At 46.4% G+C, this 27047-nt stretch overlaps 1 protein-coding gene across 1 annotated transcript in view; it reads left to right on the plus strand.

Moving 5' to 3' along the window:
- The window catches only part of CCDC180 (coiled-coil domain containing 180), a 127166-nt gene that overhangs the window by 29153 nt on the left and 70966 nt on the right, over positions 1-27047 (plus strand). Inside the window, exons 13-15 of the mRNA XM_077351100.1 lie at positions 1690-1812; positions 4247-4420; positions 26587-26702. Of these exons, the coding sequence (XP_077207215.1) occupies positions 1690-1812; positions 4247-4420; positions 26587-26702 (413 nt within the window). The remainder of the gene's footprint in view (positions 1-1689; positions 1813-4246; positions 4421-26586; positions 26703-27047) is intronic.

Genomic DNA, 27047 nt, shown 5'->3' on the forward strand with positions numbered 1-27047 from the left:
TGACAGCCCCTTTTCTACTCCCAATCCCTTTTCTACCAATGGGAGCCCAAGGTGCCTGCTGCTAATTTTCTGCCTCAGTGTCAGCGATCATGTGAACATACTTTTGCTTCTGAGTCTTGGTGGCAACTGAGCGTGCTTTATTGCTTTCCTCCCAGAATTACTGTCGGAACTTTTTCAAATGCATAACAGCAGAAATGCAGTATCAGAACACATGCATAAAATGAAAAACAGTATATGCATAACAGCCCCTGATGTTCTTTTGGACAAAGTTTCATTATTTGGTGATTGAACCCTAGTGTTCTCCAGGCAGATAAGTGTAAAACCCAAGCAAACCTCATCGCATTTCTTCTCATATCCTATTTTATTGTATTGTGATAATTTATTTATATAAGAACATTTTTGTTTCTACCTCTTCAGGAGCCAGCCTGAGGCAATTTATACAATAAAAACTTTAAATAACTGATTAAAAGACATTAATTACCATTCAGCACTTTAAAAAGCCCCAACCCTGTATACAAACATCTTTAAACCGCCCGTGGCGCCACGGGCGCCTCGGACTATATAATTCGCTAAGGGGTCTGAAGGTGGGATTAGTCCGTGATGAGGAAGGGTCCGGATTGGACCCTTCCTCATGACAGACAATCGGAGGGACCAATCGGCAGGAGCGAAGCGCCTGCCGATTGGTCCCTCCGATTCCCAGCTCCAGCAACTGCGAGCCGCGCGCAGCGCGGCTCGCAGTTCCCCCTGACCTGACGCGGCGAGAGGCGCTTTGCGCCTCTCGCCGCGTAAGGCCGCCGCCTGGGGGAGCCCCCGGCAGTCGCGCGAAGCGCGGCTGCCGGGGGTTCCCTGCCTGGCGAGCTGACGCGGCGAGAGGCGCTTTGCGCCTCTCGCCGCGTCAGCCCGCCCACGCCGAAAGAAGATGGGACAAGCCTGCCGGACCTCCACCGCCGCCGCTGCCTGCCGCCGCGCCTCCGCCTGCCGTTCCGCCGCCGCCACCCGGCTCTCCCCGCCCCGCCGCCGCCGCCGCCAACTGGCCGGGCCCGCTGGCCAGCAGGGGAAGGAGCAGCCGCGTCGGCGGACAAACGCCGGCCGAAGGGGACGCGCAGGCGGCCGGCAGGAGCAGCAGGAGGAGGCGGCGCCGGAGGAGGACCGAAGCCCCGGCTCGCCGCCGCCGCCGAAGGACCCGCAGACCACGCCGAAGACCACGGTAAGGTCCTAGCGCCCGCTGCATTCCCCTGCAGCGGGCTTGATTACTAGTAGATAATAAAACTAAGCTACTGCTTAAAACCACAGTTCCCAAGCTAATGTTTAAAAATCACCCCCTCAATTTGCAACTTTGGCCTGCTACTTAAGGCAAGCCTAATGGAGAAGGGATTCTACAAGCAAGGTGCCACCACTGAAAAAGGCCTTCTTTGGCTGCCACCTACCTCGTCTAATTTGGCCATGGAAATAGTGACCTATGTGCATCCCAGCTAACTGAGGTGTAGTTCTTTCACTGACCCTCCCCTGCCATGTTTCAGGTGGGCAGTGTGATATCTTTGATTTTTAAAAGCGCTGCATGAATGTATCCATACCTTTGTTGCCTTAATAATAACAAAAAGGCATCCTTTTTCAAAGTGCAAAATCTCTGCCAAGTCAGTGGGAGGTTCTTATGGCTAGATGTAAAGTACTGATTTTTTTTTTTTTAAGAAAAAGCTTCTGGATATGAGAATTTGTACTGAAGAAGAGGCTGAAACAATGGTCAACCCCAGCTTTTCCCAGATCATTGGGAAGGTACAAAAGAGGTTTGAAAATGAAGTAGAAACAATGGATGTAAGTTTTAATTTTAAACAATGTTTGATTGTGACTTTTCATTTGTAATTATAATATTAGTAACAATATAATGATGGTCTTATAAATGGTAGTTATATAATGTATAAAGGTGAAACTTGGCATCGTGTTCTGGAACCTGATAGAAAGGAATGTAAACAATGTATAAGTGAATGTTGGTTCTTGATGGGTAATGCACATACTGTAGTAAAAAGTGGAAGGAATACAAAAGGAAGAACTGGAGTCTTAGATGGTTCATCTTCGTTGTTTCTGTGCAGAACCCATTTGGGATCTGTGTCTTCGCAGAGCCTGCCCCGCAGAAGGACCTAGCAAGCTGTGTGTGTGTGTGTGTGTGTGTGTGTGTATATATATAAAGAATTCTAAACGCTCCCACGAGTGCTCACCCCTCCCTCCCCTCACAGAGGGTGACCATCCTGCCCAAGTCAAGTACTGTGGGACGGGCTAGCCCTCTCCCCTCAGTTCTCTTTCTGCTGCCGCTGAGCGAGGACTGTCCAGCAAGTGGAAAAGAAATTTTACCTCAGATGAGGAATAAAAAATGTATACATTTTATATGGTTGGCCATTGATGGTAAGAAGAAGAGTTGAGCTGCTTTTCTCTCCCCGAAGGAGTCTCAAAGCAACTTACGGTTGCCTTCCCTTTTCTCTCCCCACAACAGACACCCTATGAGGGAGGGGAGGCTGAGAGAGCCCTGAGATTACTGGAGAAGAAGAAGAATTGGTTCTTACATGCCGCTTTTCTCTACTGAAAGGAGTCTCAAAGCGGCTTACATTCACCTTCCCTTTCCTCTCCCCACAACAGACACCCTGTGAGGGAGGAGTGGCTGAGAGAGCCCTGAAATTCCTGCTCGGTCAGAACAGCTTTATCAGTGCTGTGGTGAGCCCAAGGTCACCCAGCTGGTTGCATGTCGGGGGAACCCGGCTCGCCAGATTAGAAGTCTACACTCCTAACCACTACACCAAACTAGTCCCACCCCTTGCAGAATGCAAGAAACTCACAACTACTTCCCCAGCCACAGTGACTCCAATTCCATGTACAGATGATGCCCTCTCCTCCCCCCCCCAAAAAAAAGCCCAGAATCCCTGGCCAGACTCACCTGGAGGAGATTCACCTCCCATTCACAATCTGCTTAAATTCACAGAAACAGCATTTCTATCTAGCCTCTGCTTCAAAACATCCAAAGGAGAACCCACCACCTCCTGAAAAACCTGTTCCACTGAGAAACCACTCTGTCAGGAACTTGTTCAACATGTTTAGACAAAAATTCTTTTGAATTAATTCCATCCCAATGTTCTGATCCAACCCTCTTGGGCAACAGAAAACAACTCTGCTCTCTCCAGGCTAAACAGACCAAGCTCCCTCAACCTTTCCTCGTATGTCTCCAGATCCATCACCATTTCCGTTGCCTTCCTCTGGACGCGCTCCAGTTTATCTATATCTTTCTTCAATTGTGCTGCCCAAAACTGAACTCGGTGTTCTAAGAGAGGTCTAACCAGAGCAAAGTAAAGCCATCAGCTCGCACGATCTGGACACTCTACTTTTGATACAGCCTAAAATCCCATCTTGCCAAGGCAGTGCTGTGACCCTAGTGCTGGCTCTTGGCCAACTTCAGTCAAGGGGACTGTGATTCACAGCACCCTGCTCCTGGTTGGAATGAGCTTCACTCGATATAAAAACCCTTGGGGTTGTAGCAAGGCCTAGACCTGCTCTTTCTATGAGGCTGCGGGTTGGTTTGACCTTATCTGAACAGGATAGCCAAGGCTCGTCAGGCTCATCAGATCTCAGAAGCTAAGTGGGGTTGGCCCCAGTTAGTACTTGGAGACCACTGAGGAAGTCCAGGGTCACTAAGCACAGGCTGTGGCAACCCACATTTGAATGCCTCTTGCCTTGCTGTGTGAAGGCTGCAACTTGATGGCACTCTCTACCACCAAAGTAGTTTGAGAGAGCCCAGAGGTGGGCAGCATTCTCCAGTCAAGGGGCAACACCCAACGCTTCTTCAGAGGGCCAGAAAGTAGTCTAGTGGAGAAGCCAGAAGCAGGGCAAATGAGGTCAGGTTTTCAGTTAAAGTCACAATGCTTTGCCCTCAAGCGCCCCAAAACTTGGAACAGGCGCTTCAAGCGTGAGGCAAGGAATAATGGAAAGAATGTGAAGATTGTCTGGTCTAATCTTTTCAATTTCTATAGCATGGCCATTCTTCTGTTTCACAAAGCATACAAGAAAATTAGAACCACCATGAAGAAGTTCCACCTTGAATATCACCTGCTCTTCTAAATGAGTTGCAATAGTAATGCCCTTGATGAGGAGCACTGCTGATGGAGCGTTTGCCCTCGCTGAATAAAACTGGCTCCCCTCCTGTGTATAGAGGTGCAATTAAAAGTTGCATCAGTAATAACCAGTTCTTTTCTTTTGATTCCTCTAGAATGACTTTGAGCAGCTGGCTAAACACACAGAAATCAATTGCAGGCATCTTTACCAGTATTTCCAAGATGCTCTTGTCCTCTGTGATGTACATCAGCACAACCTCATTCAGCTGGAGAATGACCTTCATAATAAATTGAATGATTTGCGGAACAAGCATGAAAATCTGAACAAGGTCAGAGTAGCAGTCTGATTTCTGAGGGGAAATCTAAACAACATAACAACGTAGTAATGTTACAGGGAATGGGGGAAAGCAAATATTAAACAATGCACACAAGCAGTCTCAAGTACAATATATTAACAAGTTTATGCTGTCAGTATAATCCATGAATCTGTGTATAGAGCAACATTAATCTTACAATAGACTTGCGTCTGTACTACATAATAGTAAACTTCTCTCCTATGTAGCTTGAGCAGCAAACAAAGAAACAAAATGAACAAAATAAAATGTATAATCATCTCAGCAATTACGTTGTATACAAAGCTACATTTTAATGCTAAAAATAGCTAAAGACATGTATAGATTGCAGCCACACCGAAACTGTTTCAAAGTGTGCTAGTGGAGTCTGGCCTGCCCTGAGCGGTGTTGGAAAGGCAGGCTAAGAAAGTAAAGTTTTTATTACCTTACCCCTGCTTCCATTTAATGTCTATATTAACAACATAGTTAATAATTTAAATAAGGTAGAATACTATCCCCCTAAAATTGGTGAAAAGCATGTTAATGGTTTACACAGATGACCTAGTGGTTATGGGAGATTTCAATTGCCCAGATATCTGTTGGGAGACCAACTCTGTTAAAAATGAGAAGTCCAATAAATTCTTGACTTGTCTTACTGAAAACTTCATTTCCCAGAAAGTGGAAGGGACAACCAGGGGGTCTGCTATTTTAGAGTTGATTCTCACCAATAGGGATGAGATAAAAGTTGTGGGCACACTTGGTAGTAGTGGACCAAGTGATTTCGGACTTTATGATCTTGGGGAAGAGAAAAGCTGTATGTAGTCACACATACAACATGGACTACAGGAGAGCAAATTATAACAAACTTAAAGTTATGTTAGGTAGAATCCTGTGATCAGAAAAACTTAAGGAGATGAAAGTCCAAGAAGGTTGGGAATTTCTCAGAAGTAAAATTCTGAAGGTAGAATCACAGACAATTCCCTTGAGAAGGAAAATGGGGAGGAACCTAAAGAAACCAGGGTGGCTCCATAAACAGCTTTCAAAAGAATTGAGTAATAAAGAAGACTCATTTAGGAAATCGGAGGAGGACATAACCAAGGAGGAATATAAACAGCCCATGCAATGTAGAGCGAATGTTAGAAAAGCTAAAACTCAGTATGAGCTTAGGCTGTCAAGAAATGTTAAAAACAACAAAAAAAGGTTCTTTAGTTACATTTAAAGTAAGAAAAAGAATAGGGACAAGGTAGGACCATTGTGGGGACCAAAAAGTGACAATGTAACAGGTGATGAAGAGAGGGCTGCTCAATTCCTACTTCTCCTTGGTCTTCTCTTGTGAATGGAATTGTGCTCAACGTGGCAAAATAATTTCCTGTGATGAAGAAAGGGAGTGGTGGCCTAGGATCTCTATCGGGCTGATCCATAAACACCTCGTTTCTTTAAATGAAACCATGTCCTCTAGACCAGATAAACTGCATCCAAGGGTACTAAAAGAACTTGCAGATGTAATTTCTGAGCCTTTGTCCATTCCTTTTGACAATTCTTGGAGAACAGGTAAAGTGCCAGAAGATTGGAGGTGGGCCATCTTCAAGAAGGGGGAAAAGGAGGATCCGGTTAACTACCGACCCATCAGCTTGACCTCTGTAGTTGACAAAATCTTAGAACAAATCATTAGTTGTTCCTTGAACAGCTAGAGCTGATGGCTGTGATTGCTGATTTTATGCATTTAGGCAGATTGAGAGTGGGTGGGCAGGAAGGGATTTGGGGGCATCATTTGGGCATAAAATTGGGGTTGTTGTGGGTAGACAGGTAGTTGTGAGTTCCTGCATTATGCAGGGGATTGGATTAGATGACTTTGGATGTCCCTTCCAACTCTATGATTCTAAGAGTCAGCATGACTTTCTCATGTCAGACTATCACTTTTTTTGAGACAGTTACTACCTTGCTAAATCAGGGGATCAGGGGAAAGCCTTCATTTCAGTAAGGCTTTTGATAAAGTTCCAGTTTTATTCCTATGGACTAGGTGGTAAAAAGCAGTATAGATCCTCTTACAGTTAGGTGGATCAAGAACTGGTTGACAGATCACACCCTAAGGGTGCTTGTAAATGGTTCATCATCTTCTTGGAGAGAAGAATGAAGTACCTCAAAGATCGGTCCTGGGCCTTGTGTTATTCACCACATGCGGGAAACCTTCTACAACAGTCAAATTAATTCCCTCCTAGCGATAGAAAATCTATGCACCCCACTCTAAAGTACTGAATCAGCAACCATAAGGTACCCTGAATCAACTACAAAAATTGATGGTCTAGTTAATTAATTAATTACCAATTAACTCTAAACAATTCTATTTGGCTGATTAATTTTTAATGAACCCAAACTAAATAATCTAGTTAACTTACAACACTTCAATTTCCCAAATCAATCCTATGCAACTTGAGAATGAAAATTAACATAATTAAGCACCTAAGACTTCCCCAATCCATTCTTCTCCCCCCTCTCCCCAAGCATGGACTGGAATGCAACACAACGTACACCAAAATTCAAATAAATACTGGATTGGATAGCCCTGAGAGGTTGTGGCAGATCATCAAGGACATCCCTCCAGTAACAAACACATCCAACTCAATCATACCAACCAATTCAAAGCAACTCCAAGCAAAAAAGCCAGGAACAAGGGACCCTAGGAAATAACAGCTGACAATCTAAGGGAGAGTCGACCTACCACAAGCTATAACAAAACACCACACATAGCAAAGAATATCATAGAATCATAGAACCATAGAGTTGGAAGGGGCCATGCAGGCCATCTAGTCCAACCCCCTGCTCAACGTAGGATCAGACCAAAGCATCCTAAAGCATCAAAACATCAGACATAAATGAATCCTGCTCTGTTATCAAGAAGGGGCAGTGAAGTTACCTCCTACAAAGTCTTTCCTGCCAGTTATTTTTTTTCTCTTTTAACTTCAGGGGGAAGGTGAGATATACTAATAACACTGAAAAACAAGATAGCATTAAACCAGTCTGTATATTATTTCACGGAGATTTCCTTGATAGGGCATTCGCACGATACCTTTCCTGAAGCTCAGTGACTTTCTAAGCAATGTCGTCAAAACCCTTTGCGGGAGGACCTCTCCTGGCTATTTGCAATATTGTCTGAGCTTGGCTGGTGACTTATAAGCCTAAAACATGTCTATGTTAAAAAGAATGGCCCATCTAATAAAGAAACAAACCCAAGATTTAAAAGCATTAACAGAAGGTTTGCTTAAGAGTATTTTCAAGGAGATCCAAGACGGCAAGGAAGAAGTTTTTAAGAGGATTGATGGACCAAAAACAGTGGTTGATGACAGCACTAAACAAATCATCAGCAGAAGAGAAATCTGAAATTTTGGAGATGGAAAAGGGGGTGTTGGAGCCCCTCAGAAAACATGACTCGCCAAATAAGGACAGCCTTTTAAAAAAGGCATACAGCTATTTCAAAGCAACAGTACACAAGAATCAACCAAAAGATAAATGGATCTGTTTTGAAAGTAATCGATTTAAAGGAGCTTCTCAGGGGAAAAAATCGTACAGATACATTGTGGATTGGAGTCCAGGAGGTGCAACTACTTCAAGATCCATCGGTGAAATATTCTATGAAAAAGAGTACAACTGCATTTTCTACGCTGAAATCTTAACTGGACAGAATATAAGTCTATGGGAACAACAAGGTGCAGCAAGCCTCAATATGAGACCCCCTTAAGAAGATTGGGGAAGGGAAAGGAGAAGCAAAGGGAAGGGGGAACAATGTGTTTGAAATCTTTATTCTTTTTCTGTACTCTTTTAAAGCAATATAATTGTAAGTGCTGGAAATGTCATAATAAAATGGGGGGGGGGGGTTCCCCCCTCTCTTTTTTTTTTAAATTAGTGTATAGTTATAGGGCCAAAGCTCACACTGTTCTACAAGAAATGTTCAATGTTATCTAATTTAAACCTGGAAATATGGTGTTGAATATCTGTCAGGAAGGTTCTTCAATTGTGTTAAAAACCTAATTTTCTATGCAATCACTGCAACAAGGTTACACCAATAGCCAACAGAAAATTAGCTGAAGAATCTCAAGAACTGTGGAATTCTTATGTGAGAAAATTTATAAATTTTAGGCTAAGGTCAAGACATCATCTTGAAGAAAGAGTGAGCTTTCCTTTTTTCCTTTAAAAAAATAAATACTAGGTTAAAATATAAAAATGATCTGAATTAAAGATTTCAGGAGCTGGAAATGTCATAATAAAGTGGGTTTTTCCTTTTTTCTTTTAGAATCATAGAATCATAGAGTGGGAAGGGGCCATACAGGCCATCTAGTCCAACCCCCTGCTCAACGCAGGATCAGCCCTAAGCATCCTAAAGCATCCAAGAAAAGTGTGTATCCAACCTTTGCTTGAACACTGCCAGTGAGGGGGAGCTCACCACCTCCTTAGGCAGCCTATTCCATTGCTGAACTACTCTGACTGTGAAAAATGTTTTCCTGATATTTAGCCTATATCGTTGTACTTGAAGTTTAAACCCATTACTGCGTGTCCTCTCCTCTGCAGCCAACAGAAACAGCATCCTGCCCTCCTCCAAGTGACAACCTTTCAAATACTTAAAGAGGGCTATCATGTCCCCTCTCAACCTCCTTTTCTCCAGGCTGAACATTCCCAAGTCCCTCAACCTATCTTCGTAGGGCTTGGTCCCTTGTCCCCAGATCATCTTCGTCGCTCTCCTCTGTACCCTTTCAATTTTATCTACGTCCTTCTTGAAGTGAGGCCTCCAGAACTGCACACAGTACTCCAGTACTCCTTTTTTTCTTTTTTTATAAATATTGGGTTAAAGTTCATATTGTTTTATAAGAAGCATTTAATGTTAAGTACGTAAAAATATGTTACTGTGAACAAGTGCAGGAGCCAGTTGATTTCCTAGCTTAAGGACAGACCTTGGTTCAAGTTTAAGGGTAATTTTTGTAATACCCAAGGTTGATTGTAAAGGTTGGAAATGTTATGTAAAAGTAGGCTTTTTTGTTGTTTTTGTTTTGTTTTTATATTTACAGGCAACAGATATATTTGGAATATTTGGCAAAACGAAATTTCAAGTAAATGGGGAATTTGGGGGGGGGGGGTAGAGGGAGGGGTGATGTTGTAATCCAATATATTATGTCCTTGTTCTTTTCTATATCTATATAAAATTAAAAAAATATTTTAAAAAAGAAAATAAATAAATAAATAAAACATTTATAGATGATTTGGATCAAGGAATAGAGGGGGTCCTTATTAAATTTGCAGATGACACTAAACTGGGAGGGGTAGTAAACACAACAGAAGACATATCCAGGATAGCGACGAGGCGAGCAACGAGGATGATCTGGGGCCAAGGGACCAAGCCCAATGAAGATGGGTTGAGGGACTTGGGAATGTTCAGCCTGGAGAAAAGGAGGTTGAGAGGGGACATGATAGCCCTCTTTAAGTATTTGAAAGGTTGTCACTTGGAGGAGGGCAGGATGCTGTTTCCGTTGGCTGCAGAGGAGAGAACACGCAGTAATGGGTTTAAACTACAAGTGCAATGATATAGGCTAGATATCAGGAAAAAAATTTTCAGAGTAGTTCAGCAGTGGAATAGGCTGCCTAAGGAGGTGGTGAGCTCCCCCTCACTGGCAGTCTTCAAGCAAAGGTTGAATACACACTTTTCTTGGATGCTTTAGGATGCTTTGGGCTGATCCTGCATTGAGCAGGGGGTTGGACTAGATGGCCTGTATGGCCCCTTCCAACTCTATAATTCTATGATTCTAGGATACAGAATGATCTTGACAGGCTAGAAAACTGGGCTAAAATCACGCAAGGTGATGTTACCACTTTACTCCACTCTGGTAAGACCTCATTTGGAGTTCTGTGTTCAGTTTTGGGTACCACAACTGGAGAAAGATGTAGAGAAGCTGGAACATGTCCAGAGGAGGGCTGCCAAGTAGTCTGAGGAAAGGTTGGGGGAGCTTGGTCTGTTTAGCCTTGAGTGAAGACAACTAAGAGGTGATATGATAACCATCTTCAAACACTTGAGGGGCTGTCATATAGAAGATGGACCAGAGTTGTTTCTGTTGCCTCAGAGTATTGGAACAGAACCAATGGGTTGAAATTAATTCAAAAGAATTTTTGGCTAAATATCCAGAAGAAGTTAGGCTGAACAACTAAGAGTGGTTCCTCAGTGGAACAGGTTTCCTCGGGAGGTGATAAGTCCTCCTTTTTTGGAAAGAAATACTTTGATTAAATCTCGGGTGTGTGATTAGGTTGTGTTATTTGAGTAAGTTGTATCACTAAATTGCATTAGATTGTATTATTACTATGTTTAGTATTTATTTGCATTGCATTGGCATGTCCCCTTGAAATACTACATTCACACAGTTGCTATGGGAGTTAAATTACACTGTCCTTTCCAATCATTAAGACTCCATTAGAATGCTGCATGGTCCGGAAGCTGGAAAGATTTTTTACCAAGGATATTTTTCTTTGTTTGCTACTCAAACTGTGTGGGAGAGTAGTTCAATATGCAGATTCAAGTCCTTTGTTCGATTAATGTTGCTATATACATGAATTCTTGGATTCTATTGATAGTATGTCCTGGTTAATATATTGCACTTCACTTCTTGTGTATATTGTTTAATATTTGCTTTCCCCCATTCCATGTAACAATATTGTAATAATTTACCTTTATTGTTTGTTACATATTGCTTTGTTTGCTTTCTGATGGGGCAGGAGAAGGGATAAGGAAATATATAGTAAGGTGGAACATTCAGCCTAGCTGAATTGGGCCAGAGTTCTATTGAGTCCAGCATCCTGTTTCTCACAGTGGCTGTCCAGATGATTCCATGGAAGTCCACAAGGTGGGTGAGTTCTCTGTGAAGTTACACAACCCAGAGCCTCTGAAGAGGAGCTTTCATTTATCTGTCATAGCTTATTGTCATCCTGCCATGATCTGGATATTGCTCCCCTTATCAAGTCCAGGGCATTCTCAATATTCCAGGGCAACTTCTATAATTTACTACTGCAGGACATGTAGAAGAACTTCCTTTTTCTTCTCTGCCCTTTACTGCCCATTGGTTATACAGGGTTCTAGTGATATATTACTTGCTGTATCCAACCCTGTATTGAACACTCGAACCTTTTCTAACCTGCATCCCATCTCTAGAGACACAAGGGGAGAAGCTAAGGGCTTCATCCTGACTCTCAACACTGGTGTTGTGCAATGCCAGGTCTATAAATAATAAGACCTACAGTCATATTCTGCAGAACATGAAGTAGACCTGGCCTGCATGACCGAGACCTGGGTGAGGGAGGGCAAAATGGCCATCCTGAAAGAAAATCCCCCCGCCACCATTACTTGGTCCTTCACACGTCACAGACTATAGGTTGGGGGATGGTTGTGATACTGATGGTTGTGATACTGATACTGTAAACTGGTAAGACTTTTGGAGGAAAAGATTAGCGGATTAGAAAACAGAATTATTACTCTGACCCAAAGTAAGAAAGGGGAGGAGTTCATAGACCAGAGCCCTGCAACTCGGAATAAAGAGAATACAACTAGTCCTGAAGAGGATAAGGAGATTGACCACAGTAGGGAGCCTCTGCAGACAGTTCGAAAAAAGACTCAACGGTGAAGAGCGAGCCAGTTCTCGGGGCCTTTGGAGCTCCAGAATAGATTTCAGGCCCTTGCAGAGGAGGTGCAAGGGTCAACAAGGGAAGAGGTCCCAAAACAAAGTCCAAGACAAAGGGAAGAGGCCACGGGGACAGAAGGAAATGGAGTTGAGAAGAGAAAAAAAAGGAGAGTACTGGTAATTGGAGACTCCCTGCTAAGAGGAATGGATCGCCATGTGGCTGGACCCGACCACCTAACCCGAGAGGTGTGTTGCTTGCCAGGGGCGAAAATTAAAGATGTTTCAGAACAACTGCCCAAACTCCTCAAATCTACGGATCGCTACCCATTTGTGATGGTCCATGTGGGAACGAATGACATGTCCCTGCATACCATCGCTCCTATTTTAAAAGACTATCAAGATCTGGGGAGGAAGCTCAAGCAAATGGGGGCACAAGTGGTATTCTCTTCAATCTTGCCTGTCAAGGGAAGAGGAATGCGTCGGGAGAGGAAGATAATGGAGGTAAATCACTGGCTGCTTAGTTGGTGCCGGCAGGAGAGATTTGGTTTCTGGGACTATGGGATAGGCTTTCTTGAGGAAGGCCTACTAGCACCTGATAGACTGCACTTATCGAAACTGGGGAAGAATGTGTTTGGCAGGAACCTGGGGAGATTCATCAGGAGAGCTTTAAACTAAAGCCACTAGGGGAAGGAGACGATCAACATAGGGAGTGTATGGAAGGAAAACGATTGGAGGCAGCCCAACCGGCAAGGCCAGCTCATAGGGAACCAAAAGTAAAAGGATTCAGATGTCTTTATACTAACGCCCGAAGCATGGGCAATAAAAAGGAGGAGCTGGAACTTCTCATGCTGGTGGAAAGGTATGATCTAGTAGGCATCACAGAAACTTGGTGGAATGATTCTCATGACTGGAATGTAATGGTGGATGGATATGAACTGTTCAGAAAAAACAGAATAGATCGAAGAGGTGGAGGAGTGGCACTATATGTGAGGAAAGGGCTTACCAGTCAGGAAATTCTAGTGAAGGAGAGCATATCTACAGTGGAAAACATCTGGGTGAAAATAAGCGAGGGGAAAACAAACAGTGTGGTGGTTGGTGTCTGCTACCTACCTGACCAACGAGAGGATGTGGATGCTGCACTTTGTGAGCAGCTTGAGAAAATATCCAAACGGCAGGACCTTGTCATCATGGGTGACTTCAATTTCCCAGATGTGTGTTGGGAAACTAACTCTGCGAAGCGTCCTCAGTCATGCAAGTTTCTGACCTGCCTGGCTGACAATTTCATTTATCAAATGGTAGATGAACCCACAAGAGGTTCAGCCATACTGGACTTAATACTGACCAACAGGCAAGAGTTGGTGGATGAGGTGAAGGAGGTGGGGACCCTAGGGGGAAGTGACCATGTCCTCATAGAATTCCTTTTGAGATGGGGAGCCAAGGAAGCTTGTAGCCAGACGCGGATGTTGGATTTTCGTAGGGCAAACTTTAATAAACTCAGAGACATGATGAGTGTCATATCATGGACGAGAATGCTGGAAGGGAAGGGAGCATGTGAAGGGTGGGCGCTACTCAAACAAGAGCTATTGCATGCTCAATCGATGACTATTCCAGAAATACGAAAACACTGCAGGAGCTCTAAGAAGCCTATTTGGATGAACAGAGAACTTCAAGAGGAACTAAGAAAGAAAAGGAAAATGTTCAGGAAATGGAGGGAAGGACAGAGCTCTAAAGAAGAGTACCTACAGGTTACTAGGCACTGTAGATCAATCATCAGAAAGGCCAAAGCTGAGAGTGAGCTAAGATTGGCCAGGGAAGCCCATTGTAACAAGAAAAGATTTTTCAGTTATGTGAGGAGCAAACGTAAAGTAAAGGAGGCAATAGGCCCACTGTTGGGTGCAGATGGACAAACTCTAACGGAAGATGCAGAGAAAGCAGAAAGGCTTAGTGCCTATTTTACATCTGTTTTTTTCCCACAGGTCAAAGTGTTTAGGCACATCTAGAGATGCCCATAGCCAAAGGACAGTGTCTGTGTGGCAGGTTAACATGGATAGAGAGGTTGTCGAGAGGCATTTAGCTGCACTGGATGAGTTCAAATCCCCTGGTCCGGATGAAATGCACCCGAGAGTACTCAAAGAACTTTCCAGAGAACTTGCACAGCCCTTGTCCATCATCTTCGGAACCTCTTTAAGGACTGGAGATGTCCCGGAGGACTGGAAGAGAGCAAATGTTATTCCGATCTTCAAAAAAGGGAGGAAGGATGACCCGGGAAACTACAGACCAATGAGTCTGACCTCTGTTGTGGGGAAGATAATGGAGCAGATATTAAAGGGAGTGATCTGCAAACATCTGGAGGACAATTTGGTGATCCAAGGAAGTCAGCATGGAGTTGTCTCCAACAGGTCCTGCCAGACCAACCTAGTTTCCTTTTTTGACCAAGTAACAGGTTTGCTGGATCGGGGAAATTCGGTTGATGTCATTTACTTGGATTTTAGTAAAGCTTTTGACAAGGTTCCCCATGATGTTCTGATGGATAAGTTGAAGGACTGCAATCTGGATTTTCAGATAGTCAGGTGGATAGGGAATTGGTTAGAGAACCGCACTCAAAGAGTTGTTGTCAATGGTGTTTCATCAGACTGGAGAGAGGTGAGTAGCGGGGTACCTCAGGGCTCGGTGCTCGGCCCGGTACTTTTTAACATATTTATTAGCTCCGGAAGATAGAGACAGAGTTCAACGAGATCTGAACACAATGGAAAAATGGGCAAATGAGAACAAGATGCAATTTAATAAAGATAAGTGTAAAGTTCTGCATCTTGGTCAAAAAAATGAAAAGCATGCCTACTGGATGGGGGATACGCTTCTAGGTAACACTGTGTGTGAACGAGACCTTGGGGTACTTGTGGATTGTAAACTAAACATGAGCAGGCAGTGTGATGCAGTGGTAAAAAAGGCAAATGCCATTTTGGGCTGTATCAACAGAGGCATCACATCAAAATCACAAGATGTCATAGTCCCGTTGTATACGGCACTGGTCAGACCACACTTGGAGTACTGTGTGCAGTTCTGGAGGCCTCACTTCAAGAAGGACGTAGATAAAATTGAAAGGGTACAGAGGAGAGCGACGAAGATGATCTGGGGCCAAATGACCAAGCCCTATGAAGATAGGTTGAGGGACTTGGGAATGTTCAGCCTGGAGAAAAGAAGGTTGAGAGGGGACATGATAGCCCTCTTTAAGTATTTGAAAGGTTGTCACTTGGAGGAGGGCAGGATGCTGTTTCTGTTGGCTGCAGAGGAGAGGACACGCAGTAATGGGTTTAAACTTCAAGTACAACGATATAGGCTAGATATCAGGAAAACATTTTTCACAGTCAGAGTAGTTCAGCAGTGGAATAGGCTGCCTAAGGAGGTGGTGAGCTCCCCCTCACTGGCAGTCTTCAAGCAAAGGTTGGATACACACTTTTCTTGGATGCTTTAGGATGCTTTGGGCTGATCCTGCGTTGAGCAGGGGGTTGGACTAGATGGCCTGTATGGCCCCTTCCATCTCTATGATTCTATGATCCAGGAGGCTATCTGCTACAGAGCACACTCAGCATCAGTGATCCCAGGAATTTAGTGTTTTGGCCTAGGATGGGGCACAGTTGAGAACTTGGCTATCTGGCTAATGCAACAGCAGGTATTATGTTGTGTCTGGTAGAGTCAGTGGTGGACTGGGCATTGCAGTACCCCAGGATTCTTGTTCTGGGAGACTTCAATGTTCATGCAGATAAACTGCCTCCCCCTGGACATGGTATCTCCCGTGGAGATGCTAGGGTTCTCACAATGTATTTCTAGTACCACCCATCAAGCAGACCATACCCTTTACTTGGTCTTCAGTGCAGGGCTTGATCTAATAGTAAAATTGCATGTACCATGGTCAGATCACTTTGTTCTGAAGTCCCAGTTCTGTACCCCACCCCCTCCCTTGTATAGGCAGAGAGCACATTTACGCCTGTCCGTGGAGACATATGGATTCTGTTGGATTCCTGAATGCTCTGCAGCAGTGGTCCCCAACCTTTTTATCACCGGGGACCACTCACCGGGGACCACTCAACGCCTTTTACTGAGGCCCGGTGGGGGGGGGGTAGTTTACTCCTCTACTCTCAACCACTGCCCTAACGCTCTCTGATCGCTATGGTAATGTTTAAACATCCCTTCAAAATAAGATACAGACACGCCACAACAATGGACATAAGGAACATTTTATTTTCATGGAAATTTTAACTCATAACAATGACAAATCAATGGGAACCCTGAGTTTTTTTCACTGCAACGAGATAGTCCCATCTGGGAGTGATGGGAGACAATGACACCCGAAGTGTGTTGTAAAGGGCCAGGGGGGATGAAGTAAAGGGCCGGGGGGGGGGGAGAGAAGGCGTCCTTCGGGGCCCACCTCCAATTAGTCCAAGGACCACATGTGGTCCACAGCCCACAGGTTGGGGATCGCTATTCTGCAGGAGCCAGTGTCCCCCAGCAACCTGTTAGATGGCCTAGTCGATGACTGGCAATCCCAGCTGTTGGCAGTCATCGATGAGATTGCACCCTGATGCCCTCTCCACCCCTATCTCAAGTCAGCCCCTTGGTACACCAGGGAACTATGAGACAAGAATCAGGAACTGAGATGACTAGAGTCAGGTTGGAGGAAAATTCATGACGAAGCTGCAAGAACATTTTCTAGTACGCTTATGAAAGCTTATGAGATGGTGGTGAAAGCTGCTAAGGGGGAATTCTATGTGGCTTCCATTGTGTCTGCAGGCTCTTGCCCACTACAATTGTTTAGGGCAGGTTTCCTCAGCCAGGGATTTGTGAAACCCTAGGGTTTATTGATGGCCCTAGAAGCGTTTCCTGAGTGGGTGGGTGCGAATTGTCAATATATATATATTTAATTAGTTAAACATTTATCTAGTGATATGAACATATATAGTCATGTCACCCCCCCCCCCCGGCAAGAGGTTCTCTGGCTGGGCAGGAAATGACCAGAAGAGGAAGCACGTCTCCCCTGTCTGGATGGAATATAGCTGGAAGTAGCAGACACCATTTGGAACTTGGGGGTGATCTTCAATGCCTCCCGTAATATGGAGGTGCAGATCACGAAGGTAGCTTAGCAGGCATTTTCCACTCACCCATAGTGATCACTGTGATGGTCACCTCCAGGTTACACTTCTGTAACTCACTCTATGCGGACCTTCTCTTGACCTTGATCCAGAAATTACAGCTGGTCCAGAATGTGGCTGCCTGGGTCCTCACAAGGACCATTTATGCACTGGAGCTTTCATGCCTGGCTGCAGGCTGGAGTTTTAGTTGTGGCAGGTTGCCCCACCTCTTCCTGCACCCACATGGGGAAGCATTTGGCCTGGTGCACCTCATCTGCCCCTGATTTGTGCTCCTGACAGGGGGGTGGGGCAGTGAAGTTCCCAGTGCGTAAATGGTCAAGGACACCACAGACATAGAGGGTACATACTCAACCTGCTCTCCAGCGGCTGCAGTGGTTAACAGTTGAATTCCAGATCAAGTTCATGGTGCTTAAGGCCTATAATGGGCTGCCTATAATAATAAAATCCATATTGTGCACAATTTTACAAAATTCCCCCCCCCCTTCTGTTTTCTAATCCAAAAATCTTCAAGTATATGAGTCTTTCCTCATAGGGAGGGCAGTCCAACTTCCTGATAATTTTGATTTCTCTTGCCTGCACGTTTCCAGCTCTAGAATATTCTCTTAGAAATGAGATTACCAGAACAGTACACATTGTTTAGTGGAAATGTTTATACCTGTTTACCAGAGAATCTGTTCTAACTGGAACTGCACCAAAGACGCATGTTGTGATACTGGCCTTTCTATTGTCAAACCTTTTATTAGGAATCCTTACTGTAGAATTTGCATTTTTATGGCTGCCTTCCGTTGTCAGCATTGTGGTTGAGCTCTCCTGTTCCCTCCAACATTTCCTTCCTGGTTTCTGCCAGTTTAATTTCACTATATATCTTTCTGATATTTTGATTTAAAAAAAAATGTTTTTTTCCTGCTGCTCATCACTTTATACTTACTTTTATTAAACTTTATTTGTTTTGTTATTGCCCATTCATCCATTTTGGACAGAGAACTCTTCACAACCTCTCAATTTCATTGCTCACTCTCTTCAAAACCATTTCAAAACCAATTTAATGCTGCCAGACCTAATACTCACCAGGGCATGTTCTCTCCCTGTTCTCTCCTTGTTCTCTTCATTTGAACAAGAGTTTTCATGGCCACACTGGATGTTCTATCTAACTTCTGGACACTGGGAGGACTTGCAAGCACACAGCAGCCACTGGTTCCCCATGGGATTCCAATTCAGATCGTAATGGAGGATGAGGGTATTTAGATGATTGACACTCCCTTTCCAATTGATATATAATTGTTTTCTAAAAAAATGTTTCCTGTTGCAAATGGGCAGGGCAGTTACCTTTTTTAGACATCTAGAGGTGGCAGGATATGGAGTCCTGAGTTCATCAGTAAAGAGGAGGGGGCAGGAGACATTTTTAACATAGTGTAAGATTAGTCCAAGAGCAATTAGTCCAATGCGATTTCCCAGAGTATAAACTGATGAGAGTCAAAGCTCTCTGAGTGGAATCTCTTCCTACTAGTATCTGATGAAGGGACCTTGACTTTTGAAAGCTTGTACCCTGGGAATCTTAAGATGCTCCTGGACTCAAATCTTGCTGTTCTACTGAAGACCTCCATGGCTTCTCACCTGAAACTATGTCAACAGAGTGTGCAGGAGAGGATAATTGTGCTCTCCTTCCCTCCGTCTTCTTCTATTTCTCCCAGCCTATCTCTGATGCTGGAAGTGAGAGAAGAAAAAGGGGAAAAGGTGGGTGAGAAAAAAGATGAGTAGGAGTCTTCTTTCACGGACACATTCCATTGGGAGATGCGCTCACATGCCCTGATTGGAACCTTTTCAGGGATTACTTGGGTGGGGTTTCTGAGCAGTGGGTGAAGGGAAAGGTGGGGCAGCACTGTGGAAAGGATGGTTGGAGCTTTGGCCAGAAATTTGGAAATGTGTTGTGGCGCACTCACTTAAAGGGGCCCAGAGCACAGCAACTGTGGGACAGGTGCCAGCAGAAGGAAGAGTGTCAAGCGCACAGGAAACTCACAACAAAACTTATTCAAAAGAAAAATAGTTTTATTGATTAGCACTACACGCAATGGACTGAAAAGTCAAATCTGACTAGAAGCCAGATTTGCCTCAGCTTATCAATACATTTCTCCCGCCCAAAACTTGACAGTTCCCAAGGGGGGGAGGTGAGTGAGAAAAGACATATGTGAAAGCAAAACAGGATTCCAAACTCCCATCCTTGAAAGAGGTGACAAACAACCCTTTCCGCCCATAACAAGATAAGGTTAACATAACATCACTATTCTATTTTATTGCTTACAAACTACAAGGCCGGGACTAGCAGGCGCCGGGCCCCATCTAGTAATATAACTGACATGGAGGAACTCAGGCTAATTTATGACAGAGATTCTACAATCCTGACATCCCTCCGCATTAAAACTAACTTCACTCCCCCACCTAGCCGGCATCAACCGGGCGAGGACAATCAGGGAATGCTCGATGGAAAGCCCGGAGAAGGCGGGGTGCCTTCACATTCCCAGCCTCAACCCACTCTTTATCCCCAGAGGGGAAATCCTTCCAATCGACCAAATATTGAAGGCGACCCTTATGCAATCGAGAGTCTAAGATTTGGTTGACTTCATAGTGGGTGTCCTTATCGATGTAAATTGGAACAGGCATAGATGGAGGAGGGTGCCACTCGTCCGGGGCTGGAGCTCTTCGCAGCAGGCTGGAATGAAAAACCGGATGCACATTCCTATAAGTTTTTGGCAAAGCTAGCTCCACAGTCACATTATTTATCAGTTTCACCACTTTAAATGGCCCCACATACTTTGGGCCAAGTTTCTTGGACTTCTGCTGACACCTTAAGTTCTTAGTGGACAGGTAGGCTAGGTCACCCACTTTCCAATCAGGGGCAGGTACCCTCTTTTTATCAGCTTGAGCCTTATAGGCATGTTTGGCTTCTTTGAGGCTAGCAACGATCTCTGGCCAGCCCATACTGATGGATGCTGCCCATTTGTTTATGTCAGGAACCTCCGTGGAGCTAAGTCCCCAGGTGGGGGCTGACATCAAATCAGTTCCGTACACCACCTTGAAAGGCGATACCCCAGTTGAGGAGTGGACTCCATTGTTATAGGCGAACTCAGCAAGTGGCAGCAAGGAAACCCAGTCATCCTGCTGGTGATTGATGAAACAGCGTAAATACTGTTCCAGGATTTGGTTTACTCTTTCGGTCTGGCCATTTGACTCCGGGTGATAGCCTGAGGTGAGGGCTTGCTCCACACCTAATAGTTTAAGAAGCTCCCTCCAGAACTTGGAAACGAACTGGGGGCCCCGATCCGTCAAAACACATGTCGGGATCCCGTGCAGACGTACCACGTGTTTAATAAATAGAGAGGCCAGTTTTGGTGCTGAGGGCACGCCCGTACAGGGGATGAAATGAGCCTGTTTGGAGAAAGCATCCACTACTACCCATATGACAGTGTTCCCTTGGCTGGGGGGAAGGTCTGTAATAAAGTCCATAGTCACATCAGTCCATGGACGTGAGGGGGTGGGCTGTGGTTGCAAAAGTCCCTTCTTCTTGCCCCCAATTGGTTTCGAGGCAATACAAATGGGGCACCCCTGCACATATTTCTCCACATCTTTACGTAAGGATGGCCACCAGTACTGTCTCCTGACCAGGTGCAGAGTTTTCACAAAACCAAAATGTCCAGCGGTTTTTGCATCGTGGCAAAGTTTCAAAACCTTTCCCCGGGCCACGGCAGGCACAAAGAGTCTTTCGCCTTTGAAAAAGAGCCCCCCCTTCTCAGACAGATCAGGGCGGAGGGAGCAAAACTCTGGATCAGTTGACAACTCCTTTTGGACCCAGCCCCCTGGGATGGGCGTATCAGTCTTTGTGTGGCTGCGCGTCACAGCGGCCATTCCCAGTTGGGCGGGGGTAAAGACGGTATCTACCAATGGGTCTCGTTTGCTATTATACTGAGGCAGGCGCGATAGTGCATCCGCCAAAAAATTCAGTTTGCCAGGAAGATGCTTTAGGGAGAAGTTGAAACGAGCAAAAAACTCCGCCCATCTCATTTGCTTGGCCGAAAGCGAGCGGGGCTGCTTGAGTGCCTGAAGGTTTTTATGATCTGTCCAGACTACAAACGGGATCGCTGACCCCTCCAGCCAATGCCGCCAAGTGGAAAGGGCCAATTTCACTGCAGCCGCCTCTTTTTCCCAAATTGCCCAATTTCTTTCCGCAGCTGAAAATTTTTTTGATAAATAGGCCAGGGGGTGCAATTTCCCGTCCCCCCCCCTCTTGGAGGATCACGGCCCCCATTGCTACGTCCGAAGAATCTACTTGTACTGTAAATTGCTTAGAGGGGTCGGCATGGGCCAACACAGGTTCAGACGTAAATAACAATTTTAGCTTGTCAAATGCCTCCTGACAGGAGGGAGACCAAGGGAGAGGCGCCCCAGGTCGGCTAGCTGTCTTCCCCCCTTTGGTTTTTAACAAGTCAGTGAGGGGCAGCGCAACCTTGGCAAAGTTGGGAATGAAGGTTCTGTAAAAATTGGCGAATCCTAGGAAACTTTGTAATTGCCTCCTAGTGCGGGGAGGTTCCCACACCAGCAAATCACGCACTTTGCCAGGGTCCATCTCGATCCCCGCCTGGGAGACCCGGAACCCCAAAAACTCCACTGCATCGCGGTGGAACTCACATTTTGACAGTTTAGCAAACAAGTGGTGCTTCCGCAAGCGGCGGAGCACTTCGCGGACCAGCTTAGCATGACTCTCAACATTCTCTGAGTACACAAGAATATCATCAATGTAAACCAACACCCCTTGGTACAATAAATCATGCATAATTTCATTTATCATATTCATGAACACGCCCGGAGCGCCGGCGAGGCCGAACGGCATTACGGTGTATTCAAACTGCCCCAGGGGCGTATTAAAAGCCGTTAAATATTCATGCCCCTTCTTGATTCGAACTCGGTAATAAGCTTCCCTTAAGTCCAGTTTCGTGAACACGCGCGCCTTCCCCAAGTGGCCCAATAAGTCTTTTATCAGGGGAAGCGGGTAGGCGTTGCAGGTGGAGACCGCGTTCAACCCGCGGTAGTCGGTGCACAACCGCAGCGAACCGTCCTTCTTTTTTACGAAAAGGACCGGGGCTGCCAAGGAAGATGTGGCCGGTCTAATAAAACCCCTTGCTAGGTTTTTATCCAGAAATTCTCTAAGCTCTGCCATCTCCCGCGGGCTCATGGAATAAAGTTTGGCTTTGGGGAGAGGCTCTCCTTTCTTTAATTCGATGGCACAGTCAGTTTTGCGGTGGGGGGGGAGCTGGTTGCACTCCACCTCCGCGAACACATCACCAAAGTCCCGATATTCAGGAGGGAGCGCGTCCACCCCTACTCCCAAAGCAGCCACCGCCCCGGATCCCGTAGGACCCTGCTGCCGCGTGTGCTGCTCGCAGGCGGCGGAGGTAAATTCCACAGTCCCTTCCTTCCACTTCACAAGGGGATCGTGTTCCCTCAGCCAATCCAACCCCAACACGCAAGGGAAGGCAGAGTGAGGGGCCACCAAAGGTTGGATTTGCTCCCAATGTTTTTCTATGTCCAAGTCCATGGGGCGGGTTTTTGCCGTAGCTTCCCCACCGGGAGCGCATTTCCCATCTAACTGGGTAATTGGCAAGGGTTCCTTCAGTGTCACCTTCCCCACCCCCAAAGTCTCGGCCAGTGCCGGGCTCACTAGGGATTGGGTGCACCCCGAGTCCACGATACAGCGGATTCCCACCGTCTTTCCCGACCTGGGGTTAGAGAGGTTGGCCGGTAGGAGTAGCAAGGGGGAATCACTCACCACGCGTTTGCCCCTGTTGGCGGCCTGCTGGCGGGGCGCCTTTACAGCAGACCGTCCTCGTTTCCCGACTGCTCCTCAGCTTGATCCTCGTCCTCCAGCCCGCTTCCCTCCTCCGAGTCGTCCACCGCCGGTACGGCAGCCACTGGTACCAGGAGGGATTTGGCGCTTTTCTTCGTGGTGGTTTTCTTGGCAGGCGGGGCTTTCGATGGGGCGCCGCTCGCAGCTTTCGGGGTTGATGCCGCTTTCGTTGGGCAGTGTGCGAGGAAGTGCCCGGCTTGGCCACATCCCAAGCACAGCCCTTTCTCCATGCGCCGAGTACGCTCCGCCGGTTCCAATTTGGTTCGGGGCTTGGTCTTCACCGGGGTGGAAGTCTTCGCAATGGTTTTCCCGGCCAGTGCTTGCACCATTGAGGCCCGCTCCAAGCGGTTTTCCATTTCTCCGGCCAGCTGGACCCACCCTTCGACAGTGAGTGGGTCTTCCAGGAGGAGGCACTTGTCAGCCAGAGTGGGATTGAGGCCCCCCACAAACGCCAGTACACGTTGGGGCTCCGTCCAGTCCGGCACAGAGGAAGCCAACTCCTTAAATTCCCTGGCGTACTCAACCACTGACAATTTTCCTTGCCGGTGAGCCCGGAGTTTCTTCTCCGCAGTCTCCCGTTCAAACGGTTCCACGTACATCTGGCGCAGGGCCCTCATGAAATGGTTGTAGTCGCGGGTAGCTTGGGGGTGGTAACGGTACAAATCCACGAACCATTTGGCGGCTTTGCCCTCCAGGGCTTGCCCCACGAAACGCACCCGTTCGGCGTCGTCTTGGAAAGTGAACCCCATGTCCATCATGTAGGCTTGTAGGTGCACCAGGAACGTGGGGAAGTCGGAGGGGTCCCCAGAAAACTTTGCCTTGAACTTATAGGTGTTCCGCATTTCCACTCCACGGAGGTGGGCAGGTAGGCGCCCTGGGCCCCAGTCCGCCGGTGCTGGGGCCGGGGCCGGGGGTCTTGCACCCCGGCCAATGCCTCGCCCTCTCCCAGCCGCCGCTCTCGCTCGTTCCGCTGCCTGCGCCGCTGCTGCCGCCCGCGCGGCCGCTCGCGCTGCCTCACGCGCCGCCGCTGCTGCCGCCGCCTCGGCTCCCGCGACGTCCGCCGCTGCCCGTGCCGCTGCCGCCGCTGCTGCGTCCTCGCCTCCGTCCGCGCCGTCTCCACCAGCACCGTCGCCGCCGGCGCCGCCTTCGTCCTCTCGTTCCTCACCTTCGTCTTCTCTCTCCCTCTGCGCTCTTGCGCGTGCTTCCGCCTCTGCTTCGATTTCTAGCTGAGCCCGGGCTCTGGCCAGCGCCTCAGCCGCCTCCGTCGTTGCTTGCGCGGCCGCCATGCCGTGTTCCTGCAGTGCAAACCCACCGCTCTCTCTCCGCGCACTGGTATCGTGTGCACCCCCACCGAGCACGTCCTTAAGCAGGCGTTGTGTTCGGCGTCTCTCCTCCGGATCCAGCCGACCCGAGAGGTCCTGCAGCCAGTTAGTCACCCTGTCCAGCTTGTACTGCAAGTCCTGTGTCTCACCCACAGGCTCCAGCGCGTAGCTAGGCAGTCCCAGGTGCTCCGGCCACCGTTCATCCCCAGTAGGGCGGTCGTATTTTGACAATCGCCTGCGCTGGGTGATGTGACGTTCCAAAAATTCCTCGGGCCCCGGGGTTGCCCCCGAGACAGCCCGCATCATGGCCGAGCTGGGCGGCCCCGCACCAGCACCTTCGGCCTGGGAGAGGTCCCAATCCAGGCCCTCTCCCGGTTCAGAAAAAGTATGTCCCTCGCCCTGCATTTTGCAGGTGAAAGGAGTTGTGAGATTTGACTTGATGTCAAGCGCACAGGAAACTCACAACAAAACTTATTCAAAAGAAAAATAGTTTTATTGATTAGCACTACACGCAATGGACTGAAAAGTCAAATCTGACTAGAAGCCAGATTTGCCTCAGCTTATCAATACATTTCTCCCGCCCAAAACTTGACAGTTCCCAAGGGGGGGAGGTGAGTGAGAAAAGACATATGTGAAAGCAAAACAGGATTCCAAACTCCCATCCTTGAAAGAGGTGACAAACAACCCTTTCCGCCCATAACAAGATAAGGTTAACATAACATCACTATTCTATTTTATTGCTTACAAACTACAAGGCCGGGACTAGCAGGCGCCGGGCCCCATCTAGTAATATAACTGACATGGAGGAACTCAGGCTAATTTATGACAGAGATTCTACAATCCTGACAAAGAGTATGAGAGGGAAGACCCAATGTGAGGCCAAAGCTTGAGAGGAGAGGGAATACAGGTGGAGAGAGTCCACCCACCATATTCCGTTAAAATAGCTCCCCCCCCCCTCCATTTGACCTGTAAACAGGTAGATGATCAAATAAATAGGTCTGAATGCCCTGGTCCAGTATAGGGCAACTAGGATACCGATATGGCGAATCTAATATACAGAGTAGGCTTTTACGGAATCTTCAAACTTCCATTGTTCTTTATCCTTAACACGCCTGCGGCGCTGCGGGCGCCGCGGACTAAATAAAGTGCTAAGCGCTTTGTGGGAGGAGTTAGGGCAGGCTTAGTCCGTGATGAGGAAGGAGCCTGATTGGCCCCTTCCTCCGGACAGACCATCGGCTGGGCCAATTCCCGCCTTTCCGACAAGGAAGCAATTGCGAGCCGCGCAGAGAGCCGTGCTCCGCCCGACTGCCGGGGGCTCCCTAACCTAGCGCCCACTGTATTAGTTGCAGTGGGCTTGATTACTAGTTCTTTTATATTCAACAAATCCCAACGCGTTTCGCTCTTTGGCTTTTTCAAGGGACTTCAATTCTTAGAAAATATAAAGGTACAATTAATAATTGTTCAAAAATAATGAATAAATGCATGCCAACAATATCATGAATAATGACTAATGTCATGAATACAGACTCAATGTTTTGAAACCAACTTCGATATTGAGAAATAATCTAACAGTGAATCTAAAACAGAAACAAAACATTACAATTATTATCGTAACAAGAATCTATCTAGTCTAGTATATAAATTGGTCACTGCAAAATTAAACAAAAAAAGGAAAAAAGGACCACTAGGTCCTAAATTGTTATTCTCTTTTTAACTTTTTGAATCCAAGATATAATAGAGAAAAGATTGTTTTGACAATTGCTACTCGTAGCTAAAGGCATTCCAGATGCATCTGAACCAGGGTGGAAGGAATGTTAAATAACATTTGTAATTACCCACAGTTATGGGATACTGTAAAACACCAATGAGTCAGCAGTTACAAAAAGCAGCAAAAGTCCAACAGGTTGTTCAGCCACTTAGGTTCCATAGTGCCAGTTTTAAAAATTGCACAAGCTTCTTCCTATTCAAATAGCGGATTAACATTTAGTCTCTTAAAGCTTTCTTTTTCAGACCTTTTAAACACATAGCAATGCAATTGTTCCCACTTATGAATTTTAATTATTTTTAATTATGATTATCTGACTGATGTACTCAATTAAAGCTTGCAGTACTTATAAAATGTCGGTTGCTTCCTTCCTCATGGTACCAGTTAAGGGAAGTTAACCTGGATATATCCATTGACAAACTAAGGACTCAAAGTTCTGATGAAAAATTGAAGACCCAACTGGAAAAGGTTTTTGCTGCCTTGGATTGCATTCGAGCTGGGTATGTGGAAGGCTGTCTGTGGTGCTTTATATGTCAGACTACGTGATCTATGCAGTGACAGTTCAAGTTCATCTTTGTGGTTTCTGTGCCGTCCCACGTGGGATCTGCTTCTTTGCAGGGCCTGCCACGGAGAAGAACTCGCAAGCTATATATTAAAAAAAATTCTCGACGCCCCGAAGGGTGCTAACCCCTTCCCTCACAGAGGGTGACTCTCCCGCCCAAAGTCACATGATGTGTGAGGGGACTGAGAGAGGATTGTCCAGCAAGCTGAAGCAGAATTTTTACCTCAGGCACAGAAGGAGAGGCAAAAGACTCAGAATTCTGATATTATCAGCCACTGTTGAA

This window comes from Paroedura picta, chromosome 8 (genome assembly GCF_049243985.1).
Source record: "Paroedura picta isolate Pp20150507F chromosome 8, Ppicta_v3.0, whole genome shotgun sequence".
Classification (NCBI taxonomy): Eukaryota; Metazoa; Chordata; class Lepidosauria; order Squamata; family Gekkonidae; genus Paroedura; species Paroedura picta.